The sequence below is a fragment of the Pteronotus mesoamericanus genome, unplaced genomic scaffold, assembly GCF_021234165.1.
Source record: "Pteronotus mesoamericanus isolate MK-2021 breed Mesoamerican mustached bat unplaced genomic scaffold, CSHL_Meso_final contig_58, whole genome shotgun sequence".
Taxonomy (NCBI): Eukaryota; Metazoa; Chordata; class Mammalia; order Chiroptera; family Mormoopidae; genus Pteronotus; species Pteronotus mesoamericanus.
Genome location: NW_026555205.1, coordinates 9,741,116 through 9,761,957, shown reverse-complemented (window position 1 = coordinate 9,761,957; position 20,842 = coordinate 9,741,116). Strand labels below are relative to the sequence as shown.

Below are 20,842 nucleotides of genomic sequence, written 5' to 3'. Positions count from 1 at the left end.
TGTTGGACTTCTGACCTCTAAAACTATGAGAATAGATGGAGTTACCAAGAACATATTAGAGTACAGAGAAGGTCAAAATTAATTCTGGCTGGAAAATTAAGGAAGCGTCTTCAAGCCCTGGCTGTGTGGCTCAGTGGATTGAGCACCAGCCTGAGAAACTGAAAGGTTGCTGGTTCAATTCCCAATCAGAGCACATGCCTGAATTGCGGGCCAGGTCCCCAATTAGAGATGTGCGAGAAGCAACTAATCCATGTTTCTCTCCCTGTCTCCCTCCCCTCCCTTCTCTCTAAAAATAAATAAATTAAATCTTAAAAAAAAAAAAAGGAAGCTTCTTTGAGACACTTGATATCAGCAGTATCTCTGGTTACTCAGTGGTGCCTCTCTCCATATATGTGCACAATGAGAAAGATTTGAGAAGATAGGGTCAGGGAAGCTCTTTACTGGACAATGGCTTCCCTGGGCTTAGTAGGAGTCAATACTTAGGGTACGTGCCATGCTGGAGCTAGCTTGCTCAGCTGCAGGAGAGCCAGTTGTGTATACCTGTACCAACTCTGTGTTCAGTGTTATCGATAACTTGAAAGTGTCCATGTTGGTAGTATGTACACCAGGGAAATTGTCAAACACTACAAATCAGGACTTCAGAGAACTGGTTGTTAAATGTTTACCAGCACACCACTGCAGAGGGTACACTAAAGAAAAAGACTCTGAATTTCTTAATAGGGAACATGGAAGTTAGAAGTCACACTTGGCCCATTTCCCCCTAGATATGCCACCCTGGTCTGGGAATATTCTGGAATGACCTGATAAAACTGTTGTTCACTTAAAGAAGTAGTTCTTAGCTCTGACTGCACATTAGAATTGTGTTTGGAGTTAAAAAAAAAAAAAACAACACTGGATACCAGGCTCTTACTCTCAGACCATTTAAACCAGAATGTCTAGGAGTGAGGCTAGAGTATATTGGTTTTTATTTTCTTTTATTTTTTTAACTTTAGAGTATAGAGGTTTTCTTTTTTTTTCCTTTTTATTGAATTTATTGGTGGCGATATTGGTTAATAAAGTTATATAGGTTTCAGATGTACAATTCTATGATACATCAGCTGTATATTGTGTTGTGTATACATCACCCCAAGTCAAGTCTTCTATCACCATTTATCCCCCCTGTACCCTCTTCTACCTCTCCAAGGCTATGTAGGTTTTTAAAGCTTCCCAGATAATTATGATATGCATTTGGCCTGAGAACCACTGCATTAAAGTGATATTCTGCATTGCCCCTAAGTTGGCTGGCTATGCCCAATTAGCCTTTCCCAATGATGTGAAAGCAAGAACTCAAACATACTGTCCTCTGGGGCTCAAGGACCATCATCTTGTACCCTTGCCCCTCTAGGCCCCTGAATTCCCATTCTTTTCCTGTTTTCAGGGATGTTAGGCTGATCTGAGGCTACCCCAGGACCAGTCCCCCCTAGTTGGCATCCCAAAGTACTGGGCGCCTTCAAGCTCCCAGAGAACTCCAGGAGAGAGATGGGGCAGGAGTATGTCAAACTAATCCCCTCTGTACCTTCTTTTTTCTGGCCATATCTCTAACTCCATTCTCCCTTTCTCTTTCAGCATGTGAAGATAGCCTGGGCATATTTTTAATTACAGTTTTCATTCAGCTTACTTGTTCTTAGTGGAGGACACACAGTCTGGGGCTGAGATAGCACTGGGCCATTTCCACACTGCATTACCACAGAAGCACACACAAAAAAGAAGTCATCTAAGTAATGTCCCAAGGGATCTATTGTGGCCCAATGTGCCTCCTATTCTCATGTTTGAACTTTATTGCTCTAGTATTTTCTATAGGGACAAGCATTCCATTAGACATCACGATCATTAAAATCTTATTTAAAAGAAAATGTTGTTTTTGAAGGTTTCTAAGAAAACCTATCCAACTTTTTTGATTTCCTGCCTTTTATTTGATTTTTACCCCTGCTGGCAAAAAAAAAAAGTGCATCTGTATTCCTTTTACAAGCTGCTGTTGGCTTGTGCTGAGGCCTAGTTGGCTGTGCAGGGATGCAGAGGAGAGGTTCCTGATATGCTGTGGTGAGCAAGCTGGGGATGTGCTTGGCTCTCTCTGTGCACAGGGTTTTGTTTTCATGCTGCTTTATAACCAACATCGAGCTATATTTGGTTTAAGAAATAAGAGGGGAAACTGAAGTGAAGCCAGACAGTTAAGTCAGTCAGCCAGTTAGTCACTTAGCCTTTGATCTGTCCATCAGCCAGCTGACCAGCCAACAAGGCAGTTTAACTGGTCAGGATGTCAGACTATTAGGCTTTTAAATATTCTTCCTGTCCTGAAGCTAGCTTGTTAGCCAGGGCATCAGTAGGTCAGACAGCCCTGAAGACAGCTAGTCTATCAGTTTGTCTGTCAGTCAGCTAGCCAGTCAGCCTGTACTTTGGTCAAATGGTCTCTTATTCTATTTTTCAAGCAATGGTATATCCTCAGAGAAGCTCTCTCCAGCTTCTGCAACCAAATTAGTCACACGTGCACACATTTGCACCCACCCACCCACTCACTGATCCAGGACATTCCATGTTCTGATCACTCTGTACTTTTCTTTCATAGTGCTTATCATACCTTGCAATCATATTCATGTCTGTGATTATTTGGTTTATGTCTTATTTTCTGCTAGATTATAAGTACCATGAGATCAGGAGCTATTTTGGCCCTGTTGTGGGATGAGTGGCTGCGTCTTTCAGTGGGTCATGTTGTCTGTGAACCATTTAACCAGTGTGTAGCACCTTGCTGGGTATAAAGAGCAGGGTGCAGGAGCCAGAGGTACAAGCATAGGTTAAGATATAAAGGGGAGCAATAACATGACATCTCTGGCAAACTGTAAATTATGTGCCATTGCTGAAGCATAAGATGAGGGGCTGTGATGGAAGGACACAGACAGAGTTAGTGGGAGATATACTTGGAGCTGTAGGTTGGGTCCAGGTCCTGAAGGGCTTTGTGTGACAATGGAAGGCAGTGGGTTTTAGGTGATGAGCTATTGAAGATTTTAAGTGACAGGGAGAGTCATATTTTAGAACATGACTTAAGCAATTGTAATATGGAAGTAAAATGGAGTGAAGTGAGTAGAAACTGGAGTCAGGGAGTTCAATCAGAAGACTATTGGAGATCCTGAGGTGTGTCCTACCTTTTCCATATCACAAAAAAAAGGTAACATTTTGTATGGAACACTGGAATAAACAGATGAGGCAGCTTGTGGCCAGAGGCAACAAGACCCAGAGTCTGAGGGGTTCAGGATCTCTGTACACTTGTCACTCATTCACACACGCCTCAAGGAGTTTTGGTCTTGAAAGATGATAAAGGCCTGAAATAAAGCTGTGGCAAGAAGGGATAGCCATGATGTCTGTGATAGCTCCAGGGGCAAGACTAGTGAGTCTTGGGTACTCAGAGTAATGGTGGTAGCAGCTACTCTCACCCCTTCTGCCACTGGTGACAGGGGGTGAGACAAAAAGGGTAACTCTCTCTCTCTCTGCCCTCCGTTACCATTCTATTCCACTTCTGTCTCTACTTTGTTGTACACAAAGTTGACTGTTCTGTTGTGAGAAACATTCATTAACTGGAGGAAAAACATCCCCTCTGTCCCTTCCTAATAATGACCCAAAGGTAGCATCTCATCCTGGTCCCTTCCTCACTGTAGAAAGGAACCATTGCTCCTAGGGTACAGACCATTCCTTTTCTTGCTGATGGTATTGCATAAGCTCCACAGGGGCATTGCTAACTCACTGCCTAAGGGGAAGAATTCAAATACTTTACTGTGGCTTGCAGTGTAATTGGATGTACAGTAACTATCAAACAAGTCAAGACAGGATTCTTTTGAGCACAAGATTGTATGCTATAGACATACCACTTTACAAGTTCTGAGATAGGAAAAGAGCTCCAGAGGGAAAAAGTGTGGAGATAGTGATTTTGAAATCCCCAGCACAGAGATGAAAGTTTATGCCCTAATCGTGAAGAACTAAGGGATGAGGACTGAGTTTGGGGCATGGATTGGGTGGAGAGGTTGTGCAAGAAGAGATGGCCAAAGACAGAGAGATGGAAATAGAGATTACAGAACCAGAACACAGTATCACCTCACAGACACAGAAGCCAGGAGGAGAATTTCCAAAGGAGAAGGTGATTACTGTTGGTAAATGAAATGAGCCGAGAGGTGTGAATGAATACAAACTATTGTAGTTAGCTGAAAAGAATCTTTACTCATAGATCAGGTGGCAAACTATGGCCCATGAACCAAACCTGAACGATCACCTATATCTGTTAATAAAGTTGTCTTACAGTACCATCCCATCCATTTGTTTAGCTTATGGATTATTTATGGCTGTTTCCATGCTACAATGACAGAGTTGTTGCAACAGAGCCTTGTATAGCTCACAAGACCTAAAATATTTATTACCTATCCTTTTATAGGAAAAGGTTGCCAACCTCTGGTCTTTATGAACTACAAATATTTAACTTGAGCTGTGTGTTGGAATTCTGGGATAATAGCAAAGGAAACTGGTTCAACTTTAACTAAACGCTGAGCTGGTGTGGAGTCAGAATGGTTCCCAAGGTCCAGCCAAAGAAGGCTAGTCTAGTTGGTGACCAAGTTTCATCAGGTCTCCATGATGTCCCTTTATACTGCCACTATCCTAGTGGAGGCCCTAATGACCTCTTGCCTGTACTGGTGCAGTAGTGGCCTTCTCTCTGGTCAGGAAAGGGACTCGTTCCCTTTTAATTCTTTCAACTCTGAATGCCTAGTCTGGGAACCCTCAAAAGTCAAGGTAACTGATAGTTCTTTGTTCCCTCTTTAGCCAGCCCACTTTTTAATAGTCTTAATCTAGAGGCCACTGCCCTATCCCAGGTACAATGCTCTTATGGCTAATATCCATCTGACCCAAACTTACTTTCAAGCCACACTTTTAAAATTACAACATAGATATTGGGAGGGTTTATTGAAAAGTTGCCGACTTTTTCATTATTTTATTTATTTATTTATTTATTTATTTATTTATTTATTTATTTGTTGTGTTATTGCCAGGTCTTTGAGGCAGTCAACTAGCTAATGCCAGGATTAATTTAACTGATTTAAGGTCAAGAATAGAGGTCAAGAGCATGCTAGTATTGCCCAAGGTGGGTTAAAACAACCCTGAGAACACCATGAGATGTTCTACTGAAATAGATGTTTTTGTCAAATAATTTAGAAAAGTTGAAATACTGAAGTCCTCCTCTTGAAGTTTGGCAGTGCACATTAATATAGTAAAGGATCTGAGAATTCCCATAAGTAGAGTTATCTGTATTGCTTTGTTTAACCCAGTGTTTCACATGTGTATTTGACCAAGGAGCTCTTTTAAGGAGCATCAATTAACATCTCAAGAACACTTTGGAAAACAGAAGGAAAAGTGGAGCACATGAAGGTCTAAATAGGTCTGAACACCAGAAAGACTTTGGCCTGCAAGGCACAGTGAGGACTTGATTGCATGGATTGTCCATGTCCAGTAGCTGTCCTGGGTATCATAGGCATTTATAGAGATGACCAAAAGATATCTTGCACACTCAAGGAAGTTCCCATCAAGGATGTTCCTCAGTCTAGCCTCAAGTTCTAGATTCATCCAGCTTTCCTAGCTGGCCAGCACATCTGCTGAGTCCTGACAACCCCAGTAAAAGCCAAATGACAGTCACATGATGTTTTATAATTTTAGTCTTTATTTGTAAAGGTGGTTTGCTAATCGTGTAATTAAGTTTAATTTAGTTTTGGTATTTGGGTAAGAGTTTACTATAAACTGATTCTCAAATCAGAAGAAGAAATCATTTGTCAGGCCAACTGCCTCAATTTCTGGTACAGAAACTATGGTTTCTATAACCATCTAAATTATCTTTTCTTTACTGTCATTCTCCAACAATTGAAGCTGCATTCCTCCTTCCCATATCTTCATGTTTCTTCCCGTCTTTCCCTCAGCCTCTGGTGCTGTTGATGGAGTGGCCCGAAGCCACCAACTTTGCCTGCCTGATCGCGGGGTACTGCCGCCTCCTGATGGATTCCAGGAAGATGGTCTTCTCCAGGCCCACCAGCCAGCCTCTTCCACCTCCAATGATCAAGGCAGGTAGGGCTCAGCCTCGGTTTTTGATGTGGCGGAGGCCCTTTGGACCCTGGAGACATGGAGGGAGGAGCTCTACTGCCTTAGTGCTCACCCCATTCTGCCAGCTCCTTATTTACCAGGAGCTGACACTGTACCACTGTATCCCACTTGGCACAAGCCACTGGGAGAGACAGCTTGCTTTCAGATGGGCCTGTCCCACAAACAATGCTTGTGCCAACAAATTGTGATAGTCAATGTAAGATAAAAATAGCAAATAAGCAATAAATAGAACCAATTAAGAAATCTCACTGAATCTAAAGCAAAGGTTTAGAGGTACATTGACCTAGGAGAGATCCATGGTTGTTCTAACTTTGTTGAAGTGGAAGCTGAAAATGAAGATAAAACCTTTCTTTTGTTCATCATAGGGGGGTTGCCAGCTGCCTGCACTAAAAGGCCACGGAAGGCTGGGAAAGGCTGTACAGGCCCAGAGTCTAGTCTATCAGGAGACTTAGAGATAGGAGGGGACGACCACTGAGAACAGTCAGCTGCAGCCCCCAGACAGCTGAATGAAGCCACTCCTCAGAGCTGTCCTGATGATGACACAATCAGAGGCTTTGGGGGAAATCAGCACAGTCCAGATACTGCTTCCCCTAACCAAAATGGGAGGAGAGGGAGGAGACCCAAAGAACAGGTACTCCAGATGTTAGACCTAGGGCTCACATACATGCAGTGAGTGTTCCCCCAACCCCATCATCACCCAAACATCACAAGTGGAAGCTGAGACTTACCACCCAGTAGTTATCCTCCTCAGGTGCTGAAGACTCTTCCTGTACTTGTCTTGCTGCTTAACTATTTCTTTTGTCTTCAAGGCTGTCTGGCCTTGCAGCATGTTCACATCTGATCTAGACTGAGGAGTTTGAGAGTAGAAAATCACACCTGATGGATGACCCAGCACTCAGTGGGCTGTGTACCTACACACACCCTCTCACCTCATTTTCTTCATCATGAACATCACAAGCTCATGTTTACACTTCATAACATTATCTGCAGGAATAGAAGGTAATCCACCAAACACAGAGTTGGGAAAGGATAGGTGTCACCAAGGCATATTAAGGAGGCCACATAGAGAAGCAAAAGAACTTGGAATAGAAAGAACCCAGGGATCCAAATTGCCACATGTCTTTAGGAAAATTGCTCCAAAGTGGGTAGCCATATATACTATCAAACCTATGATGGCCAACTGATTGCAAAGACAGTGTTAGCGTTGTTAGTGTCACCTGTGGTCTTCCTCTCTGTAATCATACCTAAGTAAATTATACCTCTTACTGAGCAGGATAGAGAAGGAGAAAGGGAAAAGGGAAGGCAGAAAGAAGAGCCTGGAGCTCAAGTGAGGACAGATGTGGAAGTAAGGGTTGTTTTGGGGTCCATTTTAAGAAAGCCCCTGGATGGTTCTGTAGTCCACCCTACCTTCCAAAGGGTTTCAGTCATCCCATCAGCACCCTAGCCAACACTTTCATTAAGTATTCCCCTTGCTGTGGGAATAGTGGTACCACATGAGAGACACAGGCTTCCCTGTGTCCCTTCAGCCTCACTGAATACATTCCATGTTGCATCATGGTGCTTTCACAAAGGCAAATAAATTTCATTGGATTATCTTGCAGCCTAGAAAGAAGGTTTCTATAAATGCTAGACATGGCTTTAGAGCCCCTCCCTAATTCCTGAGAACTCCCCTCCTTAAGCCTGCAGAGTGATGGGGGCACAGGCTGCCTCAAGCACAGGGCCTCTTTGTCCATGCAGGAGCCAGATGGACCACCATAGTGTCCCCACTGTTTGTAGTGTTTGACCACCCCAGGGACTTGGGCCAATGCCTGGGCCCAGTGCTTGGCCTTTTGGATTATTAGTTTCAGGGTTGACAGCCACCCAGGGTTCTAGGCAGGTGGGGCAGGGTGAGTCTCATGGCTCTGCCTGTCAGGGGCTGGTGTGAACATCTTATCCCAGAGCCCCAAGGACAGGAAAGGGCAACAGCAAGCAGCACCATTGAGGAGACCTCCACCCAGGTTACAATGAGGGGCCACCAGTTCCTGGTACAAAGCTGAGAATGGCTCCCTCCATTAGCCCCAACTTTCATCCCAGAAGAGAAGCCCCAGTGCTGGCTTTGGTTTATTAGCAAAGTCCTAAAGGGAATGGTCATCCTGCCAACCTCATCTGGGTTTTTTTTTTCCTCAGAGAATAGAGCCCCAGCCCACTCAGAGCCTGGTCTCTCTAACCAGGTCTTTATTCTTGTACTATAGCTGCTGCTGGCTGCCAGCTAACCCAACTCCATACTCAGACAACTGGTTTTAAAGAATGTTGTTAAACCACCAACTGGAAAAGACAAAGCATCACCTCTTCTCTGAGACACAGGAAAAAACAAAAAAGAAAGTGGGGATGTGGAAGGGAAGAGATTACCTGTTGGGCTTTATCAATAGTTTTCCTGAAGTAGGTATTTCACCTCATCATACAACAACTGTTTCTCAAGTATTCATTATGTTCCAGGCACTGCCGACAGAGCTGTGAATGACAGACATGGTCCTTGCCCTCACAGAGCTTACAATCTAGTGGGAGAATGCAGACAGATGAATGAAGGGATAATGCCAATACAGTAAGTGCCTTTGCACTTAAACAGAGGAAATTCAACTAACACAACAGAACAGGACCTGGTCTTGAGGATACAACTTAGAGAAAGTCTCAGACAACTGCTAACTCTCCACCTATACTGGGATGATAGAAAATCCGGAGGCTGCTGCCCATCTCTCTCCTGAGGGAATCCAGGAAAATAAGGCATTGGGGGCCCCAACTGAGGTCATAGTGAGAGGAGGATTTTACTCTAAAATATCCCCCATAGTTAGGGAAGAGTTTGGTTTGGTGAATCAAACATTCTGGTTATGGCTGGCTTACCGATTTTCACATAGTTAAAATTATTAACATGCACAGAGTACTAAAGCTACAGTAAACATAACGGTTCTCTTTTGATGATTCAGAAAGGACATGAGGTTCTTGAAAGACCTCTTGGTCATTTGTTCTTGTGATCAATAATGATCATCAGACTGTAGAATACAGCACGGCCAATTATTAGAAAGTAGGTTGTACCAATGTTGTGTTGACTGTACGTGTGTGTGTGTGTGTGTGTAATGGCTTTTTAATATAACTCCAGTTGGATCACCATCTTGTTGTTTGCAAGCATTTTTTTAAGTTTTACTATTAATTTTATTATTAATTTCATGACCTCCTTATAGTCACAAAATCTACCACTGTTAAAGTCCTATCTTAATAGCAGAGGCTGGGAGGGGGGAGGATATCAATAGTGCACTGACTCTGTAATAAGAAAGGCTGGGATTAAAATACTCTTTTATACTAAGCAACTGCATGAATTTGGACAAATTATGGACATCATTTTAATCCAGCATTCTTTAAAGTCAGTCTTCTGAGTGGGTGAGTACAGAGGGATAGACTATGGCATCCCCTTGGGAGAAACTGATGAGCAATTTCCAGCAGATTTGCAATCTGGGAGACATACTATTCCAGACATCAGCCAGACACATCTGGCTTCACTGGCATTTCCAACCATGTGTCTGGAGGAGATTTAGGCTTCTTCAGGGACATTTTCTCCTCCGCACAGCCCCTTGCTGCTCCTCAGATCTGGAAATAACAGCACCAAGTGGTGGGCTGTGCATCACCTGGCCTTGACAGCCTGGTGTTGAGAGATGATCCCATTTTGCAGGGAGAGAAGCCACTCAGACCTCCAGCCCTTGTCTTAGAGGAGACACAACCTCCTTATTTGACATACCCATGGGAGCCACCTCTGATAGCAGCCAATTGAGATTGTTAAGCTGTCTCATAGGTAATTAGCACCTGGTTCATTGCCAGGACCTGTGAACAATACCAGGGATAGAGACCTCCTGAACTGATAGTTGGAGCTCCCAACTCAGTGGTCTCTTCAAGCACTTCTTCTCTAAGTCTCAGAGGGTCATTACATACTATTCCCCCAGCTAATCCGGAGTTCCCTAGATACAGTCACTAAGGCCTAAATTGAACCCACTCAATGCAGTTACATCAACTATATTTAAAGGGGCAACATGGTCTATTGAAAACAACAAGGGCTTGGGATCCAAAGTCAAAGAGACTTGGGTTCCTGTCCCCGCTCTGCTGTATCTTAGCTGTGTGATCATGAGCAAGTTTCATAAACTGAGTGTCAGTTTCCTCATCTATACACTAAGGATAATAATAGAACCTACCTTATAAGAGATTGACAGGATCCTGTGGGATAAATTCCTTTCAAGTAGAGAACTCATTTTTGTTCTTTTTTATAATGATTGGAAGTTGATCATGCATTCAGTGCTTGCTTCTTTTTAACAAACAGCTTTATTTAGATATAATTTCCAAGCCATAAAATTCACCCATTTCGAAAGTTCACAACTCTGTGTTTTTAAAAACATCTAATATATTCACAGGGTTATACAATCATTACCACAATTTAATTTTAGGATATTTTTACCCTTCCTAAAACAAACTCTGTACCCATTAATATTAATTCCCTATTCCCATCCTAATCACACCCAGCCCTAAGCAACCACTTATCAGCTTTCTGTCTCTATAGCTTTGCATTTTCTGGACATTGTAGATAAATGGAATCATACAATATATGGTCTTTTTGTGGCTTGCTTTTTTCACTTAAGCATAATGTTCAAGGATCATCCATGTTGTAGCACGTATCAGTCCTTCATTTCTTTCTATGGCCAAATAATATTCCATTGTATGAATAGATCACATTTTGTTTATCCATTCATCAGTTGATAGACATTTGGGTTGTTTCTACCTTTTCACTATTCTGAATAATAATGTAATAAACATTCATGTACAAGTTTATGTGGGGACATATGTTTTCATTTCTCTTTGGTATATACCTAGGAGTGGATTAGTATTGCTGGTCAGATTGTAACTCTATGTTTAACTTCAAGAAACTGCCAAACTATTTTTAAAAATGACAGTACCATTTTTCACTCCCTTCAGCAATGTTGAAGGGTACAACTTTACCATAACCTTGCCAACCCTTGTTATTGTCTATCTTTTTTATTGCATCCATTACAGTGGGTATGAAGTGTATCTCATTGTGATTTTGATTTGCATCATGGCTGATGATGTTGAGAATGTTTTCATGTGATTATTGGTTACTTGTATATCTTCTTTGGAGATATATCTATTCTAATCCTTTGCCAATTTTTAAGTTAAGCTATTTGAACATAATCTAAGGATTTCTTTCTGGATTTTCAATTCTATCCCACTTATTTGTATGTCTATCCTTATGCTAGTGCCACTGTCTTGATTACTACTGCTTTGTAGTAGGCTTTGAAATAGGGAAGTGTGAATCCTTCTACTTTCTTTTTTTTAAGTTTGCTTTGGTTATTCTGTGTCCCTTGTGATTCCATATGAGTTTTTGAATTAGTTTGCCAATTTCTACAAAGTCAGCTGGGATTCTGATAGGGACTGTGTTGAATCTGTAGATCAATTTGGGAAGTATTGCCATCTTAACATTATTAAGGTTTTCAATTCATGAACATAGAATGTCTTTCTATTTATTTAAATCTTTTTTTAATGTCTTTCATAAAATTTTAATGTATGGCTAAGTATTTTATTCTTTTTGGTACTATTATAAGTAGAATTGCTTCCTAATTTCATTATCACATTGTTCATTGCTAGTGTATAAAAATACAATTCATTTTTGTATATTGAGCTTTTATCCTGCAGCCTTGCTGAGCATGTTTATTTTTAATACTTTATTATTAGTGAATTGCTTGAGACTGTTTTTAGGTACAAGATCATGTCATCTGGAAATAGAGATACTTTTCCTTCTTCCTTTCTAATCTGGATGTCTTCTATTTCATTTTACTCTCTAATACTCCTGGCTAGATCTCTTAGTACAATGTTGAATAGAAGTGGTGAAAATACAAATTCTGGACTTTTTCCTGGTCTTGGGGGAAAAGCTTTCAGTCTTTCACCGTCAAGTCTGATTGATGTTAGCTATGGGTTTTTCATACCTAACCTTTTATCATATAGAGGAAGTTCCCTTTTATTTCTAGCTTGTTGAGTTTTATCATGAGAGAGTGGTCAGTTTTGTCAAATGACTTTTCTGTGTCCATTGAGATGATCATATGGTTTTGTCTTCTACTCTATTAACATGGTGTGTTACCTTAATTGATTTTTGGATGCTAAACCAACTTTGCATTCCTGCAATAAATCACTTTTGGTTATGGTGTATAATTCTTTTTATATGTTGTTGAATTCAGATGTCTAGCATTTTATTGAGGAACTTTACATCTATATTTATAAAAAATATAGCTCTATAGTTTTCTTGTGATGTTTTTGTCTGGTTTTAGTATCTGGGTAATACTGGCCTCATAGAATGATTTGAGAAGTGTTTCCTCCTCTTCTATTTTTTGGAAGGGTTTAGTATAAATGCTTCTCTGAGTGTTTGGAAAAATTTACCAGTAAAACCATTTGGGCCTGACCTTTATTTTTTTTTGGGGGGGGGTGATAATTACTAATTCAATTCTTTTCCTGTTATTGGCCTATTCAGATTTTCTCTTCTTGAGTCAGTTTTGACTGTACATGTCTAGGAGTTTGTTCATTTCATCTAGGTTATCTAATTTTTTGGCATAAACTTATTTATGATTTTTCCTTATAATCAATTCTGTATCTGTAAAATCAGTAGGTATGGCCCTTTTCTCATTCCTGATTTTATTAATTTGAATGTTCTCTTTCTTTTGTTTGGTCTGTATAGCTAAATGTATCAGTTTCATTGATTTCTTCAACGAACAAACTTTTATTTATTTATTTTATTGTTATTCTATTATAGTTGTCCCTCTTTTTACCCTTCTGCCCTCTGCCCATCCCACCCCCCATGCTGTTGTCCATGTCCATGGGTTATTCATCCATGTTCTTTGACTAGTAGTCCCTTCCCCTTCTTTCCACCATTATCCCTATCCCCCCCACATCTGGCCACTGTCAGTCTGTTCCATGTTTCCATGTTTCTGATTCTATTTTGCTTGTTAGTTTATTTTGTTCATTAGATTCATCTTATAGGTGAGATCATATGGTATTTGTCTTTCTCCAATTGGCTTTTTTCACTTAGCATAATATTCTCCAGTTCCATCCATGCTGTCTCAAAAGGTAGGAGTTCTTTCTTCTACATAGTATTCCATTGTGTAAATGCACCACAGTGTTTTGATCCACTCATCTACAGAACCAACTTTTAGATTCAATGATTTTCTCTTATACTCTACACATTACTATTTCCTTCTTTTTGCTTTAGATTTAGTGTGCTGTCCTTTTTAAAATCTATTAAGGTTGAAGTTTAGGTTTTTGATGTGAAATCTTTCTTGTTTTTTTAATGTAGGCATTTACAGCTATAAATTTATCTCTAAACACTACTTTAGCAAGATCCCGTAAGTTTTGGTATGTTGTATCTTCATTTTCCTTCATATCAAAATGTTTTCCAACTTCCCTTGTGATTTGTTCCTTGACCCATTGCTTAATTAGCAATGTTTAAGTTCCATATGAATGTGAATGTCCCAAATTTCCTTCTGTTATTGCTTTCTAATTTAATTCTGTTGTGCTCAAAAAACATACTTGGTATGATTTCATTCCTTTTTAAGCATATTGAGGCTTATTTTATGATCTAACATGTAGTTTATCTTGGAGAAGATTCTGGGTACACTTGAGAAGAATGTATATTCTGCTGCTGTTAGGTGGTATGTTCTATAGATTTTTTTGGTTTATGGTATTGTTCAGGTTCTCTATTTCCTTGTTAATCTTCTGCCTATTTTTCCATCCATTATTTGAAAGTAGGGGTATCAAAGACTCCAACTATTGCCATTGTATTATGTATTTCTCCATTCAATTCAGTCAGCTTCTACATTATATATTTTGGAGCTCTATTGTTAAGTGCCAGCACTATGCTTTTGTGGTGGCTGTAAGTTCTAGTGAAAAGCAACACTGACACCTTAACCCTGTCAAACTGCAATTTGAAAGGTATTTTGAAGTTTTGTTTTCCAACACCTTGACTACCATGATGAACTATAAGGTAGTAGTTAAAAATATGGGCTTTGTGGTCCCTCACGCCTCGGCTCCAATCCAGACTGTCATTTATGACTCATGTCACTTTGGGTTAATTACATAACCAACTGGATCAGTTTCCTCTGTAAAATGGGAATAATGATAGCACCTACCTCACTGGAGGGTTGTGAGGATTAAATGACATTATGTCTGATGACCTTAGCCTAAATTAGTGCTTGCTTGCTACCTGTCAGTAAAGTGATTTGGCATTGCCTGAGTATATTCTCACAGATAACATGGGGAGGGGTCCTCAAAACAGACTAAGAAAAGAACACCATTTAGAAATGCAGCATTTGATATAGAAAATCCTCAGAGGCACAGAGTTACCATCATTAAAAGCTGTTGACCAGAACATTTTACTACATGTATGTGTAACAGATAAGCTGGCCCTACATGAATATAGAGCAATAATGAGATTTGAGATATTGTAACAATGTTCTTCCCACCCTCTCCCCCATATATGCACATCCCAGTATGTCTCCTACATGCTTTACACATTGAAATGCCCAGAATTCTACTAGTGGAGCTCTATTCTTTTAGGTCCCTCCATTACAGTCCTCTTTGAAGGGCAAATTCTCAGGCATTGTACATAGCCTATTTTACACTCTCCCACTAAAGCAGTAGTAATTTGTCAGATTTATTACCTTTTGCTAGAAGAGATCTAACATAACACAAGAGGGACAGAGCACTGGGGAATGGAAAGGCTCTGAAAAGGGAGGGGGCAGGGACAGTTCCAAGAATGATATGATACAAATATCACTTATTTAAGTATGCTTACAGCTGACTCTCAGAGCAGACCTATCCATGTAAGAGTCCAGCTGTGCCTAGATACCAAGGCGTTTACTCCTACCCCACCTCACAGCATGTCTCTTCCCATTTCAGAGATGATTGGGCAATTAGCATCTCAGGCCATTCTATTCTACTCACTCTACTTTCAGGGTCAGCAGTGACATGGGCAATTGATTCATCTTCCCCTAATTCCTAGCAGCCAGGTAAGGCTTTCTTGGTACTTCCCAACCAACTGTGCACCAGAGACCCAGTCCAGAGACTACAAGAGAACTCAGCCACAGTCTTCAGCACCAAGGCTCATCTGTTGATTCTCTTTCTGGGTTTAGATTACATGCACAGCGCCCACCGCCCTGTCACTGGGGGCCACCTGGGGAAAAAGGAGAGTAGTTATGTGGGCGGCATGGGCACCAGCCCCAGGAAGTCAAGCCGCTGCACGCCCCCGCCTGCCGACTCTGAGCTTGTCAGCTTTTGCTACCTCCACATGCGGGAACAAAGGAAGGAGCAGGAAAGTCGAACGGATGTCAATGAGAATTTAATCTTCTTTGAGGAGCCCAGGCCCCGGACCAAATCTGACCCTACATCCAAAAGTTCTGGTCAAGGTCACAATGTGGTCCCCGATGACTTTGATGCAGCCAGCCTGGACCATGAGCCTTGTGCCAGCAGGGCCCGGTCTTATACCTTGGACAATTCCCTTGGGGCTGAAGCCCTGAATTTCTACTGTGACTCTTGCAAAGCCAAAATCCAGGAGCAGCTGGGTCCTCGCAAAAGTGGGAGGCCCAGTTCCTCTCGTGACAATATAGTAGACTTGATGTCCCTCCCACCCCCTGGGAGTGAGGAGGAGGAAGAGGAGGAAGATGAGAGCACTTCACTGTTGCCTGCCATTGCTGCCCCACCTCCTGGTTTCCGAGACAACAGTTCTGATGAGGATGATTCCAAGCGACGGGCTGTCCAGAGCCAAGAACAGGGACGCCATCTGCGTGGGCTCCTGTATGATGAGATTCCAGTGACATTGATTGACAGCGTGCAGACAAGGACCGTCCGAGATCATGCCCAGGAGCTAGATGATGCCCTTGTGTCCACTCTGCAGGCTCTAGAAGCTTTGGCAGCCTCAGAGGATGGACCACACCCCCCAAGCCCACAGACTGCAGGTAACAGTCCATTCCTCCTCCCTCTTGCCTCTCCTTCCAGGCAGGGCCAGCAGCTGACATTGCTTTTTCCCCAAGCGGAGATCAAAATCACTGTACTGTGTCAGGGCAGTGGATGGGCCAGAGGTGGTTCAGATAGTATCGAGAGCAATGATACTATGGCAGGGGTCTGCTGCTCAGCTCCAGCTAAAGCTCTGGCTCTCGCCATTCTATCTCTGGAAATGTCTTGCAGTTGGACCCTAGGGATTGAGGCTGTGACAGCTACGAAGCCAGGCCAGGATGGAGGATCAAAACAAAATTGTGAGAGATATAGAAGACAGGCAAAGAACATCCAACATGCACATGACTGGAAGAAAAACAAAATGACCCAGTAACCACCTAGTGACCTGGGATCAGGGGAGCCAAGAGTGTCCACTGCTCAAAGCAGAGGTCTTTGTTCTGCCTAGAGCATGGGCTCTCAATCAGATGCACCCAAGTCCTGGCTTCACTCACTTTCAGTGTGACCCTGGCAAAGCACTTACTCTCTTTATGCCTCACTTTTGTCATCTTAAATGGGTTTGATAACAATAGTCATGTCTCATAGAGTTGTTTTGAGGTTTAAATGAGCTCATTCATACAAAACACTTAAGCACTGCCTAGCACATAGGAAGGACCCAGTAAGTGTTGGCCATTATTATTATTATTATTATTATTATTATTATGTGGGAAAATCATACAACATGCATGCTATTGTCTGTTCTACATACACATATATCCATCTTGTAGACAAACACATGTGTAAGACATGCACCCATAGTCATATATACACATCTTCATAAATACATACCTAAAAAATAAGTAGTCAGTGATACAGCAACAGAAATGGAATAGGGAGGAGTAAGGCATATGTAAAAGCACATGAGATGGGAGACAGTGTTGACAGAGAGAATGAAAAAGTTAGAGTCAGTAGGAGTCTGCCTGACCAGAGAGAATACCAACTCCTGCCTTTTCTGTATTTAGGGCATCCTTGGTGACAGCAGCCCCTATGTTTTTGGCCTCCACATCTGGCATTTCTCTTTCCTCAGAGTCTGGAGCTCTAAGGACTAGCTGCTCCAAGGCTAGGGGCCCATGTGGTAGCCCAAGGGATGGAAAGCTCAGTAAATGGCCTCAGCTGCAAGGACTGTAGGAAAGCGTGGCGAGATGAGGAGGGCCAGATAGAGAAGGACCTCTCTTTGCCAGCTCTTTATTTTCAGGACAATTAACAAAAATGCCAAAATAGTATTTCCTAGTTGTGAAATCTAAAAATAGTAATGATTAACATGTTGTTTTGCATGTTAATTTGCCATGAAACTGCCCAGATCTTCTCTGTGCCTCTTTTTTTTCTTCTGGATTCCAGCCCCTCATAACCTCTCCTCAGCTTGCTCCTTGTTCTCTCCCCTCCAGTCCTCCCACCCTCAACCCTGCAGTCCCTCCAGGTCTGACTGGTTTTCCCCAGATTGCAGTATTACTGGCTAACCTTGGCCCCCATAAACTCTCTACATATGATTGGGAAAGGACTTGATCTGTGTTAAGTGCAGCAGGCCCTGTCCCTGTTCCTCCAGGTCTGATTGTGCTGGCCACAATCACCCCTGAATCATCGCTGGACTCGGGCCATGAAACCAACTCTTCAGAGCTCACAGACATGTCGGAGATGATGTCTGCCATGAAACACCAGAACACCACCTACTTCCTGGCACAGCACCTCAACAAAGACAGTCTTCTGACCCGCAAAGACCTGCCTTTCCGGATCCAGAGCTGCGCAGCCCAGGCGGTTCTCACAGCCCCTTACTCTCTTGGGCGCCCGGATCCCAACCCATCCCTCCAGCCAGCTGTTACAGGCCAAAGTCCTGGTCCCACTGGCGCTCGGAGGAAGCTATCCCAGTCAGAGACCCAGTCACAGCGAGAGCGAACATATGCCCTGGCAGTGCACCCAGCACTGTCCCCTCAGCTTAGTGAGAAGAATCTGAGCTTACTGTCCCCTGTTCCTGAAGACAAAGGGGCTGGCCACACTAGGACAGGCCTAGAGATGTCACTGAGGGCAGCCACATCACCCCTCAGTGAAGAGCAGGTCTCTGAACTAAGGGAGAACCTCCCAAAAGAGGTCAGATTGAGCCCCAAGCTTATCTTGGACCCAAAGGGCAGTGTGACCCCAGCTATCCTCTCAGCTGCCCTACAGCAGGTGGTTCACACTAAGAGTCTACCTGCCTCTGGCGGGGCCTTGGGCAATCCCTCTAGCAGTGGGGAAAGAAGGCTGGAGGCCAGCATGGGGAGGCCTGAGGTCATTGTAGGAAGGCCAGAGGTTAGCCTGATGAGCAGCAGTGCCAGTAAGAATCTTAAAATCAAAATGAGCTCCAGTGCTTCAGAGACCTCATGGAATTCCCAGCAGCAGCTGAGCCCACAGATCTCTTCCAGCCCCAGAACACCCACAGGCAGCCAGGCTGACAGCCTGCAGCTTTCCCCACAAGAGGACAGGCTGCCTATTCAAAGTTTCTCTTCCAAAAGTTATCTTTCAAGAGCGAGTAGAGATTCAGTGGGAAAGCAAGCTACAGGAGAAGTGGCAGGCAAGGGTGGGCCAGAGGGTGCTAAGCCTTTACTACACAAGCAGGGTACTGGCTCCAGCCAAGGGGAGAAGGGGCAGCTGGAGAGCACATCCCAAAGCAGCAAGCTTGAGGAGACTAGCCTGGTTTCCCGAGGTGGCTACCCCATGGCTCTGCAGAGTCCCAGCTGCCAGTCACAAGGTCACAGCCCCAGCTTCCAGCCACAAGGGCACAGCCACATCAGCCAGTCCCAAGACCAGAGCCCTAGCTGCCATCCTCGAGGTCAGAGCCCACTGAGGCCCCAAGCCACCAGCCGTCAGGTGAGCACCATGCCCTCTAGGAAGCTTGAAACAACACTAGATGGAGCCCAAGCAACCTCTGAAGGCCCCACAAAACCAAAATCATCCCGAGGTCCTTTCCGGCTGCGCAATTTATTTTCTGCCACATTCCCAACCCGCCAGAAGAAAGAGACCGATGAGCGGCAGGCTCAGCTGCAAAAGGTAAAGCAGTATGAGCTGGAGTTCCTTGAGGAACTGCTAAAGCCACCAAGCCAGGGGGAGCTGCCAGGCAATGAGTATCTGCAACCCCCAGCACCAGGCCGCTGCAGCTGCCAGCTACGCAGCAGCCCTGTGCAGCAAGGGCCTGGCATGTCCCGTGAGCAAAGACGCAGTTGTGATTGCAAGCGTGTGTGCCGGGGAGGTCGGCCACAGGCGCCCCAGACACCAGTGCCTGGCCTCCAAGGGAGGGAGAAGGACAAAGTATTGCCCACCCAGAGGCAGCCAGAGGCTGGCCCAAACTTGAGCCTCAGCAGTCCCACCAATGTCCGGCGCATCCGTTCCACCAGCCTGGAATCCCGAGAGTGCCGATCAGATCCTGAAAGTGGTATTTCGTGCCTGACCACATGTGCCTCGGGGGGCGAGTGTCTGGGAGCTCCCAACTACAGGAAACTGATGCGTCACTACAGTACCAGTGAGCTGAACCAGGGTGACAGGGCCTCCCTGACCTTGGATGTCTATTCACACCCACCCCTGGGCATGTTGCCCAGGGAGGCCAAGGAGGTAGAGGCAGGCCTCCCCCTTGGCTTGGGTCTGAAAAGCAAGCATCTAGAGTCACCAACCCTGGGAGACCCTTCGTATGTCCAAGTTGCCCCTGAGACCAAAGGCCCGAGGCAGATGGCTGTGTTCTCACTGCCAGAAGAGGTGTACCGGAAGCCCACTGAGTTAGATGAGGACAGCGAAAGCAGCAAGTGCTGCTCCATCCGCTACTGCTTCTACTACCGCAAGTGTGACATGGCAGATGATGCCAGTGACGGCAAGGATGAGCTCTCCTACTCCATCCCCATGAAGATCCTGCCTGGCATGAAGCTGGATGAGAAGGTGGTACCCGTAGTGAGCAGGACCCTGCAGGTGCTGGATGCCGCCACCTGCAGCAGCAGCAGCCCTGAGGACTCCCGCACCCAGGAGATTGACCTTCGGGTGTCTACCTTCGAGGGGAGCCTGGCCAAGATCAATGCCCTGCGGGCCCATGCCTATGGCCTACCTGATGGCTTCCTGGCTGCCCGGCTAGACACAAATGAGCTGCTGACAGTCCTGCGGCAGTGTGTGTCCAGCCCCGAGGCCCGTGCCCCCAAGCCCTATGTCTCCCAGATCTCTGAGTACAAGCTCGAGCTGGCTCTCAAGTTCAAGGAGCTCCGGGCTTCCTGCCGCCGTGTGGCCAACGTGGACAAGAGCCCAACTCACATGCTGGCAGCCATCACGGGCAGCTTCCAGGTGCTGAGCAGCCTCATTGAGACCTTTGTGCGGCTGGTGTTCATCGTGCGCTCTGAGGCACAGCGCCAAGAGCTGCTGGCCAAGGTAGAAGAGGTGGTGAGGAATTACACCTTCCTGCTGCGTGCTGCTGAGGAGTCCACTGCCCGGAATCTTAAGCAGCAGCAGCAGCAGCAGCAGCAGCAGCAGCAGCAGCAGCAGCAGGCAGCAACAGCTATAGAGGCAACCACAGGGCATCCACCAGGATCCCCAACTTCAGCGACTGTTATGAGCACATTCACTCACTCCTTAAAAACCCTTATTAAGTAGGGCATCTGCCCAGGCCTCTCCCCTA

At 44.2% G+C, this 20,842-nt stretch overlaps 1 protein-coding gene across 1 annotated transcript in view; it reads left to right on the top strand.

The window, feature by feature from the left end:
• Window positions 1–20,842, top strand: part of FRMPD3 (FERM and PDZ domain containing 3) — a 69,380-nt gene extending 48,538 nt beyond the window's left edge. Inside the window, exons 12-14 of the mRNA XM_054580388.1 lie at window positions 5,982–6,126; window positions 15,369–16,190; window positions 17,768–20,842. Of these exons, the coding sequence (XP_054436363.1) occupies window positions 5,982–6,126; window positions 15,369–16,190; window positions 17,768–20,817 (4,017 nt within the window). The 3' untranslated portion in view covers window positions 20,818–20,842. The remainder of the gene's footprint in view (window positions 1–5,981; window positions 6,127–15,368; window positions 16,191–17,767) is intronic.